General features: G+C 41.6%; 1 protein-coding gene across 3 annotated transcripts in view; it reads left to right on the top strand.

The window, feature by feature from the left end:
• The window catches only part of drp2 (dystrophin related protein 2), a 95032-nt gene that overhangs the window by 59918 nt on the left and 15913 nt on the right, over positions 1 to 19201 (top strand). For all 3 annotated transcript variants that reach the window (XM_074674061.1, XM_074674060.1, XM_074674058.1), the window contains exons 10-18: positions 1697 to 1758; positions 2378 to 2452; positions 3918 to 4119; positions 9041 to 9126; positions 12497 to 12654; positions 14716 to 14882; positions 15960 to 16071; positions 16931 to 17067; positions 19002 to 19067. In XM_074674061.1, the coding sequence (XP_074530162.1) occupies positions 1697 to 1758; positions 2378 to 2452; positions 3918 to 4119; positions 9041 to 9126; positions 12497 to 12654; positions 14716 to 14882; positions 15960 to 16071; positions 16931 to 17067; positions 19002 to 19067 (1065 nt within the window). The remainder of the gene's footprint in view (positions 1 to 1696; positions 1759 to 2377; positions 2453 to 3917; positions 4120 to 9040; positions 9127 to 12496; positions 12655 to 14715; positions 14883 to 15959; positions 16072 to 16930; positions 17068 to 19001; positions 19068 to 19201) is intronic.

The following is a 19201-nucleotide window of genomic DNA, read 5'->3' as shown; positions in this document are numbered from 1 at the left end:
GCACTCCTGACTTTGTTAGAGGTCTGGAAAGGGAGAAAGGATAACAAACCTGAATATGACCATCCTTTTTCTTTACTCATTATCCTGTTTTGGGATCTGGGGGTGTGTTTTAAGTGTAGTAAGTAAGTAAGTATCTCAGCTGTCAATGGGTGCAAGGTGAAGTTCACACTGCTAAGTTACCAGCTGACATGTAGAGACAGACTGTGGACAATTTAGAGTGACCAGTCCACGTGATGAGCTTGTTTGTGGACAAATATACTCATCAGGTGGCTGTAGTCCTTTACAAAAATATATATTTGAGTAATTTTTAAGGAGAACTCTAAAAATCTTTCACAGTATGCCAAGTGCATACAAAGTGTATGTGAGGTAAATACAAACTTTACTTTTTAAATTGTGAAAGAACCGTCCAAACTGCTCCTGATGCTCTCCCCTGGCCCTCTGTTACACTGCTCTGCTGTGTGTAGGCGTGCCTTTGATGCTGTCGATGATACCAGAGCTCGTTAACTCTGCGCGGACTTTCTCACGATGGGGTTTGTCCAATTTTTGGCACATCTCAGCGTTTGCTCTCGTGGTTTCCTGCCCAACACATTTAATAAGCACAGAGAGGGTTTTGGATGGTTTTTCTCTCACAATAAGCATGTGTTAGAAAACTCATCCATCTGTGCCACTTTGGGTTAATATTCTATTTACACACGTTAAATGTACAGCAGAGCACTGTAATCTTTTTTTCTTCGTGTTTTTTCTTATTTTTACGCTTGCCTCTCATTTTCCAGCATTTTCACAGAACTGCTATCAGAAAGCAGATAACCACAAAATGATTCAGGGAGGAACTCTATTGAGCCACTCTGAGCTCCATTTGCCTGAGCAGTCATGTGTTTATCTATTTACCTCATCAATACTATTTCACCTTTACAGAGCTGCTACTTTTATCAATGAACTGTGCGAATGCTTAGAGGAGTCTGAGTTTTGTCTGTGTGCAGGTAAGAGACGGAGTGTTTAGTACAGAATGTTCCTCCGCAGACTTTGGTTTTATTTTCTTTATCATTTGCAACAGAATCTTTGGGGTCTTGTGTAGGTCTGCTGGTCCACCTTTTATGAGCTGTATCACTATACATGTGGGGGTGGGAGTAGTGTTCGAGCAGTGATTCAGATAGATTTAGACATTGGACGGGTGAAACAAAGAGTACTGCCTTAAAAGGCCCCCGAGTCACAGCAGACTCCTTCCTGTCAGGATCCTGGTGTGTTTTCCTACGTCTATATCCACTTTATGGGATTGTACATTCTCTGAATGTGCCCACAGAGCCAGTATAGATGAAGGTGGTGTAAATGTATGTGTCTGATGTATGCTGGTTGGGATTTCTTGGAGCATCTTTAAGTGAAGCCTTTTAAGTTGCTGACACTGAATTTCCAGTAGAGCAGCATTGCCACATCCTTTTGATGCCCAAATCTAAATCTGTTGACGGCTGCCTCCTCTTTACAGGCCTCGTATCTCTTGTAAACAATGGTCGCTGTGTTCTCTTGCTCTCAGTCACTACCCTTTGATCTCTGTTCTTTTACCATCTGCCACACCTGCCTGTCTCTTCACCCTGGGCTCATTTTAACTCCATTTCTACCTTGATCTTTCTGGTCTGTTAATGTGCACCTCTGACTTTTCCTGCTTTGTGCAAACTCTCCTTTTTGTTTCCTTTTAATCCAGCCATCAAGCCCAGACAACATGCTGGGATCATCCAAAGATGACAGAACTGTACCAAGCACTCGGTGAGTTGGGTCACAATTAAAGCGTTCTTCTTGTTGTGCTCGCTGGTCCAGGACTCCCGCTGGGCTGCGCAGCACCAGCAGCGCGGCACAACTGGTCTGTTACTTTGAAGGCCCCGTCACACAGCTCATTAAAGGCCCTGTGTTTCCAACACCTCGGGGACTACATCACTACTGTCATTAACCTACGAGGCCCAATTTGCCAGGGCTGTGATTGCTTCTTGCTTAGCCTTTAATTAATTGTGATTAAACGACATCATGTGTTTTACTGTTAATCTGATCTGACACGGGGAGGTTGCAGGGGAGATGGGAGCACTGTCTCACACACACACACACACACACACACACACACACACACACACACACACACACACACACACACACACACACACACACACACACACACACACACACACACACACACACACACATATATATATATTTATATATACACTGATAAAGTTAGCAATACAGTACTTCACTAATGACTTCTGCAGCAGTGTGATAAACATGTGGGGAGATAGTGATGTCTAATTTCTGGTTGGAAAGGTGGAGTGGTGCGTGTTTGTTTTCCCACAGCTCTTCATTTACTCTAATCTCCATCTCTCTCTCCTTCCATTAGCGGATCTGAACAACATCAAGTTCTCCGCATACAGAACAGCCATGAAGCTGCGGCGAGTTCAGAAGGCTCTGAGATGTACGTACGGCATTTCATCGATGGCATTTTCAGTCTGGGACGGCTGGTTAAATGATTCACTATTATCCTGCACCATCAGTAATCCACCATGACAAGCTCTCCTCGGGAATGAGATACAACGATTAGCCGTGGCACATTTCTTTATCCACTTGTCGAAGGAATCATCGCTCCTTGCTGCACTACTTGGAGCTGTGGGGGGAAAATATTCTCTGCAGTCTCTATCGGCTTTCAGATGCAGAAATCAAATGTATTGATGACAGAAAAGAGCCACTTGAACCATTCAAGCGCCAGATTTCTTCCTCTTTTTCATCACCTCCCTGATTGTTGGCTTGCTGTATAATTAGAGCAATTAATTGGTCCATTTGGCTTACAATAAAATAAGGGAAGGCAATTAGTTTTTAATGCATGGTTGAAGCTTGAATATGTGCCCCCTTCAGGGTCACAGAACCACTTGAGTCCCACTCCTGCCTGTCATTTTTAATTTCTTCCCAATTTTCATCACATTCCTCTCAATTTTCCTTCCAGATGTTCATCTCTGTCTTCTTCTTTTTTTTTCCACAACCTAAAACTATCCTCTCCTCCCTCCCTCCATGTCCCTGCTTGTGACCCCTTAATGTCATCTTCCTTCACCTGCAGAACCCAAACTCCCCCTGACTCTAGATATAACAACATCTGACACTGCAAGTGACCAATTTTGCACTCTTCCTTCTTCATCATGCTCACCCTCTCTCCTGCCATCTTCTCTCCCCTCAACGTCCCAAGCTGCTGTTATAAAAGCGTAAAGCTCAGATGAACCCTTTCAATGGCTCTTTCTCTTTCTTCTCTCCTGCCTGCTCTCTTATCTCACTACTCCTCTGGACTTTTAGCTGATATCGTTACAGAATTTAATTGCCAGCCTGCCTTGATAACTGCTGAATTCTTACTCTCTGCACTCTCGGCGAATGATTGAGAAGTGGTGTATAAGAGCCCATCAGAAATACATTTTTAAGGTGATTCCCTCCCAGCCCTCTGAGAATACTCCTGTTATCTCCTTTCCCTCCTCTGCCTCATTATTGTGCGATCCAATTATACCTGGCATCAACGGACACCCTTTTAGCTCCACTCCAAGGGATGGGCCTTCAAATTAGTTTAGGAGAGCGAGATCAAATTTGTGTCACTGCTCTTGAAACATCTGGTCGGGCTTAAGTGGGAAAAAATGGGTGACTAAGCACTGCTGTCATCTGAGTGCTCATTTGCAGAGGTGAGGGAGATGATCCTGCTCTGTCTGAGGCTGTGTGTGCTCAAAGGGAACATGCAGTAATATGTGCTCGGACAAGGCTCCAGCATGAGCATAACTATGCCTTTGAGCATGCGTTCAAACCCTCCAAAAATATCAACTTCATATAAAAGCATATGTTGGTGTCAAAATAAAAGCACTAAACTTTAAAAGCTCTGTGCTGTCTGATGTATCTGTGTGTGATTACAGTGGATTTGGTGGCGCTGAGTGGCCTTGTGGACGTGTTTCGGGAGCAGGAGCTACAGCAAGGGGAGCACCTGATGGATGTTGTGGAGATGATTCACGGTCTGACGGCGCTCTACGAGAGGTTGGAGGAAGAGAGATCTATCCTGGTCAACATCCCGCTCTGTGTTGATATGTGCCTCAACTGGCTGCTAAATGTCTACGACAGGTAAACAAGCTTGAGTAACAGATGTGTAGCTTTTGTAAGAATTTTCTGATACTGAAAGCTGCATCAGCCTATCCACTGGTTGCATTGCTCAGAAGAGGAGGTTTGGAGGTTTTTGACCCAGCTGGCATTTTGCAAGGGGCACAACTCATCCTTCTGCAGCCTCATTACAGCCCTTGTCTCTGGCTTTAATTTCTTCATGGTGAGTTTCATTGGGATTATTGCCAAATACACTTTGAAATCTGATAGCTTCAGGATTAGGACAGTATTTGTTGAAATCCAGAAGGAATTGCATTTCAAGCCACTGTAAAACATGCCGTTGATCCTTGTGGTACAAATCTCATTTCATGTGTCTAAAATCAGCCTGGCCATGCCAAGAAAAAAAAAGCAAATTTAGGCTGGCTGCCTGATCAAATCCACAGAGACAGGAAGAACATTAACTCTTGTACTGACAACCATGGGCAATTTTGATGCACCAATTAACCTAACCTGAGTGTTTCTGCAGCGTGACAGAAACCCAAGTACCTGGAGAGAACACACATAAACAATCCAGAGAAAGTACAGAGAGACCACAGCCGGCCGCTGGGATCCAATTCAAAACCTTCCTGCTGTGAGGTGACAGTGCTAAGCTGCTGCTTTACCATGCCACCCAAGCTGTTGCCCATGAGCCACACAAGCTTTCTCACGTAATTTATTGGAGACCACGGCTTTCCTACTCTACTGGCTGACCAAGTTAGCGTCTATACCAGACAACAGAAAATGTCCTGCATGTATGTTACACATGAAAAAATCAAGAACTATGTGCGAATTCCCTTCAGCAAATGAAAAGTGATACAAAAATATCTGATATTACCAATCTTCTAAAGCATTGTAGAACTTTCTACTGATGTGGTTGTGGTTGAAAAATGTGGTGTTTACACATCAAGGCAGGTTTAGAGGTCTCTGGGAGTACAATAGTGAACACTGTATGAAGTCTTTTGAGGCTCAGGAGAGCTCTGCAGAGTCTGTTACAGCTTGTGTAGCAAAATCAAGGGAAACCAGCTTGAGTAAGCTGAATCTTGAAAGCATCCTTTCACACAAAAAGGGAAAGTCACCACTCAGAACAATAAATACGTTCAGCCTTTCTGCTGCTGGTACGGGATGAGTCCAAGAGAGACTGTTGTAGAGAGGAGCACAGTGCAGTGCCTGCTCCTTATTTTTCCTCTGTAGTATTAAAAAACCTTTCCTTGCTGTGGGGTCGTTGAGCTCATGAAAGACACCATCAATGCTTCATAAAAAAAGGTCACAACAGGTCACAGGTAGTGTACTTTTTCAGTGTCTTAATACTTATTATCATGGCATTCGTTGTGAGATGCTGATTGGTTTAGACGATCGAAAGAGTTTCAAGAAATAAGACTGAATTTTTGACACATTAATTGCCTCCTATAGCTACAACTTCTCTCAAGTAATGTCAATAAAGGCTCAAGACTGTATTTGAAAAATATCTGGGGGCAGGACATTAAAGAGAGGTGAGCCTGCCACACCTCTGCAGCCCACACCTTGATTTCACTTCAGGCTAAAGGCTCGAGGCAGCGTTAGCAGCTACTAACACGTCCAACATTTCTAACTAAACCCTGGGCATTTGAGTGATGTTATGGGTAACAAAGCCCCCTTTCTGCCCTTAGGCTTTCATCTATGTTGTCTAATGCTCATAAAAACTACTAACACAGCAAGTATCTCAAACCAAACTGCAGGCTGCTGAGATGCATTGTGGGTAAAGATAGCTTTGGGAAAACATGTTTAACTAGTAATCGGTGCAATATTCCTTTAAATGACAAACTCATTTGTGTTATGTAATTTCTCATTAGTCTTGTTTTGTAGCCATGGTTCAGAAAGTTTTGTAAAAGGCATTATGAAGACCTCAGCTTAAATAACCCATAAAGTCCTACATTGGAATATCCACTGATATAAGTGGTTTAAATATTTGTGTCTCAGTGTTTCCTGTGAATTTTTTTTTTTAGGGGGGGGGTCTACAGGAACTGTGAATCCTCGCAGTCCTCTGCCAGTCTGTGTGTAGTTTTTATGTAACTGCTTCAGTGTTTCTCAGCACAGACACCTCCAGTATAAAGAGCCACAGCATGGCTAAAGCTCCAATAACAATGTCCAGGCAAACGGCCAATCATCCCCTCTGAGACACAGCAGAAACAAATCCTCTTTCACACCCACATTCACCGTATCTTTGTCCCTGTTTGACTATTTTCTGCCTTGTCCAAATAGAAAACCCAGAGCACTGACTCAGAAATACAGGGGAAAAAAACTGTGAGTGCTGTAAATATCAGGCAGCAGCTCTTAACCACTTTCTGCTAATGAGAGACAATCAGAGAGTTCACCCTCGGCATAAATTTCAGTAATTGCCTTTTTGTTTTACAATGAACAGCAGCAGTGAACCTGAATGAAGTGTGTGCACGTTTGTTTTCATTTTGATGTTTGTGTTTATGCCAGAGCACGCATATTCACAACATGCATGTCTCCTGTGTGTGTGTGTGTGTATCTGTGTGTGTGTCCCCTCCAGAGGCGTGTCACACTAGCAGGGTGTGCAGGAGTGACACGTCCCCTTAGGTGCACCACTGGGGTGCATATTGAAGATGGCATGCGACACATAGCAGAAAGTGTGTGTAAAAGGTGCTGACAGACGGTCGCCCCCATGTGCTCCTGAGCTCCACTGGACCAACTCCAGTAGGAGGGAGGGGGGACGGGAGGCTTTTTTATGTCTGCACACGTTTTCCATGTGACTGTAATTTGTCTCAGTTCTCCACCATAGCTCTGACGCCCTGGCCAGAGAGAAGTTTCACCTCTTCCAAGCAGCATCTATCCTGGAAATGTTACACTTCTGTTCAATTATATGCTCTATTGATCTGAAGTTCTCTGATGAATGTGATATTCTAGATTTCTCAATTAACTATCCAAATGTTAATTAGATAAGCCTGTGGTTTCGTTCCAAGGCTGCTCAGCTCAGCAGTCAATTCTTACAGGCTGTGCTGGCACCAGAGCTGTGAAATCTGAACACACACACAGTAGTGGTGTGTTTGCTTCTCAAATACTGTCTTTCCACAGTAGCTTTGTTTCCCCATCCCCTTTCTTCTGGCTTTCATATCAATCTGAGGAAGACTGAATATAACCCTGAAAAGCTTCGACTGGGTCTGGCAGTGACATTTTTATTGGACATTGATCAGAGTCCTGTTCAGGGTATATGTGTATTCTTTAGGGATGTGTTTGGAGAATATTACAGTAAATCCATCAGTCATTTATCCTTATCTATGCAGTGCCAGTTTAAAGCAAGTTTTCTCAGGACACTTCTTTTTTGGAAAGAGGGGGGTTTTGTTAAATTATTTACAGAGATCTCTCAAGGGTACACCATGAGAAAGCACTCTTCAAAATTTGGCAACAGTGATATAGAAATATTGTCTTTTTGTAGACCAAAACCTTGGACAGGAGATTCACTGATGAAGATGTAAAATCTTATTTCAAGCCTTATGTTTTACTTGCTGCATTGGCAGCTATTTTTACTTTTAGACAATAGACTTGTACTTAGACAATTAAATTTTTTCTTTTTATACCGCAAAGTTAGATGTTATATCTGCTTGTGTCAGGGGAATGTGGCTTTAATTAAATTTAATGAGATGTTATGACAAGTAGACTTGGTATGGTGTGAGTTTTTTTCACTCTGAGCCTGGAGCTGTATTACAGGCTGTAACAGCCTAAACCAGCTCAACCATAGCCTCTTTCAAGAGAGGGTATCCACTGCCCAAAATCCCTGATTGTATTTCCAAAGAAGTGGAGCCTAATAATTAAAAGCTTTTCCAACCATATCACTGTAGTGCTGTTTGGTGCCACAGGCAGGCCTGCATTCAGAGAGCATGGTGTTGTAGGGAAGCACGATGAGTTCTCCAAGATAAGATGGTGCAGGAATGGTAAGAGCTTTGTATGTAAGACACAAGGCAAAGTCAAATCTGGATTTGTAGGGAGCCAGAAGCAAGAAACTTCTTTTTCTAGTTACCTCCGCCAAGGAGGTTATGTTTTTGGGGAGTTTGTCTGTTTGTTTGTCTGTGAACAACATAACTCAAAAAGTAACAACAGATCTTGATGAAATTTTCAAGAAATGTTCAAAATGGGATACGGAAGAAGTGATTAAATTTTGGAGGTGATCTGGATCACTGTCTGGATCCAGGTTTTTTTTTTTAAGAATTCTTAACCATTGTGAGATAGGGCCAGTTTCACCATATATATAACTCCACGATAAATGGTCGAATTGCTTTGCAAAACAACACGAGACAAGGTCACTATAATTTCTGACAGATGTAAAAGTACGATCCAGATCCTGGCAATATCCTGGATACTAAGATCCAGAATATGAAATATGAACTGGGTCATCATCATTTTTAGCACTGTCAGGTAACAAATTGTCGTACAAACCTGCAACTAACACCAAATTGTAGCAGACAGTCTGCTGAAAGGGAGTATAACATTAAAGTAGGACTAAAGTGTTGCGTGACAATCACACTATGCTTGTTGGAGGTCTGCGCCCTCTGAGTGCTTTTCTAGTTCTTTCTTTTTTTTAAAAAAAAATATGTTAGTAATACGTCTGTTAGTGAAAAGTGTATGTGCAATGCCCTGCTGCCAAAAACCCTCACACACCTCACAAAGTCTCTATACTGCCTTTAGGTAGTGTGGATGTGCTCTAATACAATTTCACACTGTTGCACTGCCCTGTCCTGAACAGCTTTGACCCTCATAATTCCTCCAAACTTCTTTCACAGCAGGACATCATCATCTAATGAACTACAAAGACAGACACGATTCTTTGATTATTTACAATTCACAAGCTGCTGCAGTCTCTCATCTTCTTCTCTTTCTCTCTTCTTCTCTGTGTTGTTTTTGTCACCAGTGCTCGCAACGGCAAAATGCGAGTCCTCAGCTTTAAAATGGGATTGGTGAGCTTGTGCAATGCAGACGTCCAGGAGAAGTACAAATGTAAGTCTCGTGCTCGCTCATGTGCCTAATGCATCTCTTCAACTGCAAACAATGAGCCAAAACAAAACGACCCTGATTGCCAGTATTACAGAGAGACATTCACTTAGTCTAATGGAGGAAATGACTCCACAGCCATAAAAGAGAAAGCTTTTTTTACTTCTCCAAAGTACAGCAGGGGCTTTAAAAGGATTGCTTGCCAAAGACACCATTCATGCACACTCCTTTTCTTGAGCTCTCTCTTTTATTTTCTTCTCAAGTCAACTAACAGAGAGCTAAGACCTACCTTTCCTCCTCTTCCAATTCTAAATGATGCTGTAATGTTTTATTATAACATTGCTCATGTTTTTATTGTCCCATTGTAACCCAGTTTATGAGTCATCCTATAAATATAGGAAGAATGTAAAGTGAGCATTTGGACTGATGAAAGGTGGACCTGGAATAACTTATAGACACAGAATCTAAGACAACAGTCACATGTGTACGCAAGGATTAGTCCTGTTGTGCACACCACCATCTGTGCAAGCTCCTTGAGTTTGAATGCTAACAGGTTTGCCTTTAATAGAGTGTTCCCTGAGGGGAGTCAGCCTCCTCTTTCTGGGTTCAGTGCGACATGTGGTCTCTGCAACAGTTTGCCATTTCTCTGACTGATTGTGTTTTCTGCCAAACATGCAAATATAAATCAGACGTCACTGGCACAATATTTGCAAATAAATCGGAAGGCTTTGCATCAACCTGGATGCGAATGCAGATGGTGGAGGTTATTACATCACCACAAATCCTGTGAGTCATAAAGGAATATGCCTGTCACATCCTGTCGCTTCTTTTCCCAACAGAATCACTTGACTTTATGGTGACACCAATTATGGAACTTCAGTAACTTGTTTTGGTGAAAAAAACTGCCTTGCCACAAGCACATTTTTGGAGACATCAAAATGTGCAACTTTCACACCAAATTTGTCAAATGCACCAAATCGTTTTCAGTTTCCAGCTTTGGCTTCTTAATTATCACATCAAAGAAACATGGTGGCAGTTTGAAACTATTTCATCCCTGTAAATTCATTCACTGCAGCTGATTTATGAATATATTAGAAGGCAGAACATTTAAAATCATGACCTTATTTACAAAGTGTATCAACAGCATAATGGATTTTTTAGTGAGTAGGGGAAAAAGTGAAATTTTAAGCAAACTAAACACTGCCAAAATTGTAACTATGTAAGAAGATTTTGCTTTATCTGCTAGCTATTTTTTTCTTAGAGTCAAGAAACCAGTGTTGGCCTTTCTTTGATTTAAGCTAGTCTGGCTTCTATAAAATACTGGATTATTTGCCATTTTTCTGTTGGTGTACAACCAAATGCACAAAACTGTTAGCACTCCCACCAAGCTGTGTTTCGCCACGTTGAACCAAGCTATTGTTTAGAATTCAAATTACCGTGCCAAATACAACACAACTTAAGGTTGAGGTAATGTAATGTTGGCCGCATCTGGTACCTGTAGCAACATGTTTGAGTTGCCATTAAGTGATAACAGGCTTATTTATTTAGCTTAGGGCAGCTAGCGTATCTGTTGTCATATGGTTATTTTTTTATGGTTGGCACATTAAAGGTCCCATGTTATGCTCCTTTTCTGCAGTTAAATATGGATCATTGATGTCTTCATAAAATGGTAGTGCCATGGTCCAAAATGCCAATAAAGCAAGCACAGCAGCATTGTTTCCAGGCTCTAATAGCCCCTCGGTTCAGAACGGTCTGATTTAGTGGGCATGGCCTTCATATGTAAATGAGCCACCGCCTCCCTCTTTCGCATCACTGAGAGCAAGTGCACAATGTTTAGAAAACAGTGAAGCTTGTTTATCGTAACATTTCAGGCTAAAACAACAGGCTAACTGCAGCTAAAGTTAGCATCCTGAAGCTAACACAGAGACAGGGGGGACACTGAGGAAAAGCTCTTACATCTGCTCCACAGCACACAGCATTTAAAATACTCACATTTCCAGGGTCCAAGGTATGTTGGCGGATGGTTGGTAAAGCGCCTGGATTCAGGACCAGTCTATTCGCTAGCCCTCTCTTGTACTGTCCGAAGTTGGAAAGGCAGTCGGCTGTGAAGTGACTAGCACACACATGCACAGTTTTAATCAGTGTAGCTGGCACATTTCCTTGATAAATGAACTCTAGCCACTCACTCTTGTCTTTTTCCGAGACGGGAAGCTTGTGCATGGAACTATGAGGCTGTTTACAGCCAAAAGCAGAGCAATGATAGCTCTACAACTTTGGCACTCTCCTCCCCACTGCTTTAGCGGGGAGGGGGTTCGGGGGTATCTGCTCCGGTGGACCAATCAGGTCAGACTTGCTCCTGATTGGTCAAAAAAGGGAATCGCTGACGTCGGCAAATCCCCAAAATCCAAACAGTTCGTTTAGGTCAGGATGTTACATTCACAAGCACCACCAAGTACAGGTTTTGTCATAAAGTATCACATTTTGTGGGCTGGGGGGAAAGCCAAAGACCCACAAATTTCACTAAAAGACTTAATAAAGTGATTTCTGCACAATATGGGACCTTAAAACTTATCTGCTCCTGTAAAGTCAACCTTAAAACTTTATAACTATTTTAGGGTTTTTATCTGTGTGGGTGTTGTTCTTACTTAGCAAAGAGCTAGCTTTACACAAAATGAAACCAAACTTGTGTAATGGCTTTTCACAGTTTTATGTCACAGCCAACTCCAAGAAAACCATTACCTGAGGAAACATCACAGTCTGCTTGTTTGAATCCCGAAGCACTGTCTCTATAAAACATATCTAAATCTCATGTCCATGAAACAACTCAATAGAAACCTTTAAAATGACAAACTCTCTTCAGCACTGGTGCTGAGAAATTTATAGAGCTGCCTGTTTTGCATGCAGGTGATAATACCCAATGTTGTCCCTGAAGAGGAGGAATAACTACACAGAGAGGGAGATACATGAGGTGCTTATAGTCGTATTGTGCAGGCCCCTCACAGGCCTGTCAGCATTCATCTCTTCGGTGACAGGCTGAGTCTCTGCTAGCTTGGTAAAGGCTTCATTCAAATCCTGACAAGACTCTACTTTTATGGAGCTCTTTCATCTCTGAGCAGACCAGCAGACCCACAAATACTGACTCAGTCTCTTTATCTGTCACTGAAGTGAGTTTTATTCGACAAAACTAAGACTCCTGCCTGAAATGATGGTCTAGAAGTTGTATAAAAAGAAAAGATCAAAAGTAGATTTTTGGTCTGATAGCATGCGGTTTAGATTATTGTTCTTTTTCTTATACACATGCATGCAACTGTTTTTAGTGCATACAAACAATTCCTGCTCTTACACACTGATGTATATCTATGTGTGTTTTCTGCAGACTTATTTCGTCAGGTGGCCGGTCCTGGAGGTACGACTGACCAACGCCACTTGAGCTTGCTGCTTCATGAAGCCATTCAGATCCCCCGACAGCTAGGTGAAGTCGCTGCTTTTGGTGGCAGCAATGTGGAGCCCAGTGTCCGTAGCTGCTTCCGTATGGTGAGTGGACATGGTCATATGGCTTTTTCATATAACCCTTCATGTAGTTAAACCTTAGTCACCAAATTCACTTCTTCATGCTTCACCAAACTATGACTGATTTCAAAAATGCCTTTTTACAAAAAGGGAAACATCATGACTGACTTCCAAATAATCAAGACAGAAGTTTCAAGTGTCAGGGCTTAAATACAAAAACAGAAACAGACTGCAAAGCTGAAACTTGAGAATTGAAGGCTGAAATTAAACATTTTCCCTTGGATGCATTCTATTAAAAAAAACAACAACAGTATGAAACAAATTATGGTGTCACTCTGCAACAAAAATCCCATTGTGTTCAGTAAACTTCAGCACAGACCAACTTTTCTTCAGAGGAAATGCGAGTACTATGCACCATCTCATGAAAAAAAGAAGTCATAATTAATATAAGTTCCAGCTTTAGCGTACACATTTAGAATAATGCTTTACAAACATTACATCTCATTAATATTGCATTATGTTGCTTTTAAAGCCCATAAAATCACTGAGCCATTGGCAGCTAATGCATAATGTTTCTAAACATAAATGTGCTGGAGGTGAAATACAAGAGGTCTTAATGGAAAAGTTGTTTATAGAATCTGATCTGCTGGAATATTTATAAGATGATGTGAGGTCACTGAGTCCAGGAGTGCACAGAGTAAAAACCAAATGAGGAGACATGTTTGTAGCATAAATTAATCTGCGTCCCTTGTTTCCTCACTTGTTCAGTATAAGTGTGAATGAGCATGTTTAGCTCACGCTGCTGAAACTTAACCTTCTGACATTCACTGCGGGACGTCAGATAATTAGGAAGTGGTCAGGAGCAGGACACAGACTTTTGGATGGTGACCTATGCGTAACCTTTTAATTCATTTTCAAGTCAGATGCTAATCATACACACATTATTCTGGTCCATGCTTGCTGTATCAGCTGCAGCTGCTCAGAATCAATTCCTTTTTCTGTTCCTCCATAGTTTCATGTATTATATCCTTGTAACGTGAACTGGAGGGTGACCTATTTGCTTGTTAATCACTGGGCATCAGTTTGTGGAGATATTTGCCCAGGGCTAACACAGTGACTTTTTGACCCTATTGGCAAAAAATCCTGTTGGATTAACTTTGGGCAAGGAATTTGCAAAGATAGGTGGCTAAACTATTTAATATAATGTTGCTGAAGGCATTAATATGTGATTTCAACTAAGGAAATTCTTAACATGAAGTGAAAATTTTAACTTTTTGAGGAGTGTTTTATGTTGTTTTATTGCTTGCCATTTTGTGGATTTATACAGAGAAAACAGAGTTTTGAAGGATGACTAAACGTTTATCACACCACTTTTCCAGTAATGTTTAAAGCATCCCATCTGTTCAGCGTGTTGCTTTGAGATTCAGCAGCGTGCTCAGCATATTCAGTGCCACTTCCAGGTGCAAGGTACACTGCTGTTTGACCTCCCACACGAAGCTCCTCTGCTGCTGGGGAGAAGCTGCCCCATCCCTGGGAGACTTCCTTATACCTCACAGGCTTTGTGATCAGTCTGCACACATACACTCACACATTTATTATGCTACTTTGCATGAGCGCTGGAGGAAGCCCCAGGGAAATCATCCTCTTAATGCATCTCTGATGCAGACTTAATGAGAATTTAGCACATCACGGATTTTCAGCGCTCGGCGAGTCATTCTTTTATTAGGTTGACTTCCTTTTTATCCCACTTTCTGGAATTTTCAACGAGGTTAGTCTGCAAACACACTCTCGCTGTGCACACAGACACATTACACATGACTGATCTGTTGTAGCCTTAAAATTGTTCAAGAAGTGGCATAAAAGCCAAAAATGTCCCACTGTGTAGAACATCTTGTTTTACCCTCCTCTTCCTCTTATCTTTTGAATTCCCTTTGATTCCCATTTTCAACAATAGCTCACTGCTGGACTGAAAGGAAGCACACCTTCTCCTCTCATTACTTCCTCTAGCTGCCCTGCTGTTCTGCTATATTTGGGTTGTTTACAGGCCCCTGCACTTCTTCCCTCCCTCTCATCTTCCTTTTACAGGCCCCAGGGAAACCTGCCATCGAGGTGTCTCACTTCCTGGAGTGGATGAGCCTGGAGCCTCAGTCGATGGTTTGGCTGCCTGTCCTCCACCGTGTGGCGGCTGCAGAGTCGACCAAGCACCAGGCCAAGTGTTACATCTGCAAACAGTGTCCCATCAAGGGCTTCAGGTGGGCATGCCAGTGTGGATAAATGGGTGCACAGATACATACAGGCAGGAGACACAAGATGAGCTTCAGTCATCACAGTGCGCTATTAAGATATTTGAATAGCTTGTAGAGAATCATACAAAATCAAACAACCAAAATAGTAAAAAATACAATTTTGAAATTGTAAGCCCATTTAGCACATGTAAAAATGAGTGAATATCCTTTAATTTACTGGTAAAAAGACAGGGTAGTTTGTTAGTTATACATGCAAAGTGTAAAGTTACACAAAAGTTATAACAGTAACCTGATCAAACGAGGTTGAGATACTCATAGACAATTGGGCCAGGGACACACTCCTACTTGTAACTAAACTGTGGTGTAAGTTTCTGCAGACATGTTAACAATTATTGAGTCAAAAAGGAGACCTAAATAAGCTTCTTTAATTGTAGCAACTGTTTTTTGCTTTCATACAAATTAGGAACAACTTACCATCCAACAACACCTTGGTGCAGATAGTAAATCTAATAAGTAGTAATGAGAATAAAGAGCCCAGTCTCTCATAACTGGGTAATATTACCCATTTATTGCAGGAAAGCTTCAAGCAACATGCTAAAAAATCCCTGACCTGAAACCTACCCCCCCTAAAATTGATATTGCATGAAATTTAGTGCGCACATGATGTTCGGGTTGTTGCATAATATTCTTCGTCTTCACAAGATCTAGCAAATGAAATGTTTTATGCATGTCTGCAAACCTAGAATTCAAACCTGGTTTCCTCCCTTTTTATCTGAATTTCATAAATCAGTTTACATCCATAATTAATAGTTAGGATTCCTAGGTGGCTTGAATGGACACACACCTGTCGGGAGCAGAAGGATGTTTGATAAAAGCGTGTGCACATACACACACACACACACACACACACACACACACACACACACACACACACACACACACACACACACACACACACACACACACACACACACACACACACACACATACACACACATACCCACTGCCACACACATATCTCCCTCCTCTGCCAGTTTTCTTGCAAACATCAGTTCAGTCTCTGTGTTTTATTGATCTTGACAGGTATCGCAGTCTGAAGCAGTTCAATGTGGACATCTGCCAGACATGTTTTTTAACCGGCCGCACAACCAAGGGAAAGAAGCTGCACTACCCCATCATGGAGTACTACACGCCAGTAAGACAAATATTATCCGGTGCTTTAACAGAATACAGATTCAACTTCCCCAGGGACAAATTAAACCCAGTTGAACTTAAAAAAAAATTCTGCATCTCCTGACTTTTTCTGCCAGATACAGATTAGCTTCCTCTTCACTGTGAGGTCTCCATCATCTCTCAGCGTAAACTGTTCTGTATGCTCATACTGCCAATCGGCATATCTACAGTATGCAGAGATTGAGCACCACTCAGCAATAAAATCTTTCCTGGCTCTCATGTTGCACACATAAAGTGCTATCTAGAGCACACTCTGGGTTCTAAAGCCCAATAAAACCACAGACTTAGGCGACTGCTCTCTGTGTCAGAAGAGGAGTTAATTCCAAAGGACTAGCTGTAGCAATGTGGCTGAAGTAGCATAGGGTTCTGAGATCGTGCCAGATTTAATCTCAAATCATTCTCTGCTGTAAAATATAGCAAAAAGCCATCTTTGCGATGACTTCTGTTCGCTGGACAATATTTTATATTAGCCAGATCCATCTTTTTTACAATGATGAGGCATGCAGGCGATCATAGATTTTTGCTCTGATAGAGAATGAAAGGAGTCCAGAGAGGGAGAAAACAGAGGGTTTGAAACTGTGTAAAAAGGAAGAGCTGCAGAAACTGAAAGAGGAAGCAGATGGAGGAATAAGTCTCCTAAAGCCGTAATAAGACAAACCAGGCCTGAGACAGAGTGGTCATAATTCAGATGAGGTCATTTTGGAGAAAGCAACATTTTGGAGGAATCTTAAGCTCTGTAATTTGTCTCCTGCTTCTTCCATCATTCACCAACCACCTCTCACCCCCTCCTCCAAACCCTCGTCTCCTAAATCACGCTCCAGACAACCTCGGGAGAGAAGATGAGGGACTTTGCCAAGACTCTGAAGAATAAGTTCAGATCAAAGCAGTACTTCACCAAGCACCCTCAGAGGGGTTACCTGCCGGTGCAATCTGTGCTGGAAGCCGAGAGCTCAGAGACGTGAGTCTGACACGTAAACACTCAAACACACACACACACACACACCTCTGTCTGTTTTCTATCATCTGCCTCTGTCCTTACCCAGCTGTTTGAGGCTAATCATCACACTCTGCCAGTTTAGGACCATCTGACTCACAGTGATGGGTTAAAGGGGCAGCTCCGTGTTCAGAATTAACATAATGTTATTCCTGTGATCTCAGCCTGGTCAGTTGCTTTGTTCACATGAGGGAGCTTCACCCAAAGGGAAATAAGGCAGAGATAAGACTGAAATCCATGAGATCATCAGAAAACATAGCTCAGGGCTACAACAGCACCCAGGAAGATTCAGCATGATAGGGTCACCTTCTGCAACCTTGAACATTAAAGGAGTTCATCGGTACATCCTCTAATACAAAGAAGAGAAAAGACTGTAGTCGTGGAAGACAGATTGACACAAAAGTAAAAACCCTATTAAACCCTTACCATTTTCTGTTGATATGTTTCTTCATTCTGACTTTTTATTTGATTGATATCTAATTATTCTATCATTTTAACTGATCCCTTTTTATTCATATTTTGTGATACCTCTTTGATGATCAGTTAAGGAAGTTTGAGTCTAGTCTAAAATGTTGCAGGGTTGTTACGAGGACAGGATATAAGATCAAAACAAGTCTGTAAGAAAAAGTGAAGTTAATTTCCAAATTATTCTGAAATTTTGGAGAAATACTGAATGTTTTTACCTCTACATGACAAAAAAGTCTGAGAAAAATGAATTATCTAAGACAAGAGCGTCACTCTCTGAACTCCTCATAGAACAAAAACAAAGGCACCCAAGGCAGTGACTCAACAAGTAGGACAAGTCATGCTGGCTCTGGTGGGTGGAGATCTCACAGCTCATAGTTGGGAAAAAGAAGTGATTTTTTTTGATAAGGTAGAGCTCTGAAATTTCTAACTTTATGCTAATTTTCAGCAGAGTTTATTCAGGGGTTTTATGTGTTTGTTGAAAGGATGGTACAGTGGATAATGGGAAAATGGAGAAAGTGAATGGAGGAATGACATGTTACAAAGAGCTGTGGGCTGGAATCAGACCAACTGCTTTATGGCTTCTCGCCATGGGTTTACTGTTAAACTGCTGAGCTGAACAGGCGCCCTGATGCTGTGCTTTTAAATGAGTGCAGCCTCCAGATCTGTCTCTTTTTTCATCGAAAGTATTCAGATCATTTTTCTTGTCATATCAATGCCATGGTGCCACAGCTTCATTTGAATTTCAATCTTCAAAATCCACATGTAAGCATTATAGAAAACATGTTTTATAATACAGTCCATGTTTTGGTCATATTTCATATCTAAACTCAGCAGCTTTCCCTGAGTGTCAGGTGTTTACAACCTCCTGTCTCAAAGACATGTAGAAATCAATACAATACCCCAGAATTTTAATGTGGAGGCTGTTCTGTGATTTGCATTAACTTCTTGATGCTCATCCGCATATATATATATAAAACTGGTGGAGTAAATTTGATGTCTTTGCATTACAGCTGTTTATGCCGCAGAACCCTGTAGACACACTGTGACTGCAATAAAGGATAGAGTAGTTATTTTATGGCTCTAATGCTTTACAGGCCTTGAACATTTTGAAACCTGTAGTTTAATCAGAAAAACTTGACACTATTTTAAAAAGATATGAGTCTGAAATACTACTTTCACCAAAAAATACAATTGACTAAAAGTGAAAAATGAAATTCTCATAAAGGAATAAGTATCTCATCACTGCATGCAGAAACTTTCTTTCTTTCCTCTATTAAACTCTCTTTGCTTCTCAACAAAACAAAGTTTTCTTGTTCAAAAGAACATTTTATTTTAACAATTAGATTTGACCTTTTTGCAGCTACGCAGACACACTTTTGGTGTGTAAAAATGCTTTGGTGAAGTATTGACCCAAGCTTTTGTTGTTTCAGGCCGTGCTCATCGCCCAAGCTGCCTCACGCAGACACACACAGCAGGATTGAACATTATGCCAGCAGGTATGTGACTCATGGTGACTGTGTCTTACCTCAAGTCATTACAATAACAATCCCCCCCCACACACACACGCACTTTCCGTTCTCCTTATCAACAACTCCCCACCCCCCAATCTCCTTTATGTCCACACCATCTC

The sequence above is a fragment of the Halichoeres trimaculatus genome, unplaced genomic scaffold (genome assembly GCF_033239565.1).
Source record: "Halichoeres trimaculatus isolate MK-OKI-2021-1 unplaced genomic scaffold, fHalTri1.1 fHalTri1_scaffold_7, whole genome shotgun sequence".
NCBI lineage: Eukaryota > Metazoa > Chordata > Actinopteri > Labriformes > Labridae > Halichoeres > Halichoeres trimaculatus.
This window is presented reverse-complemented; position numbering and strand designations above follow the sequence as displayed.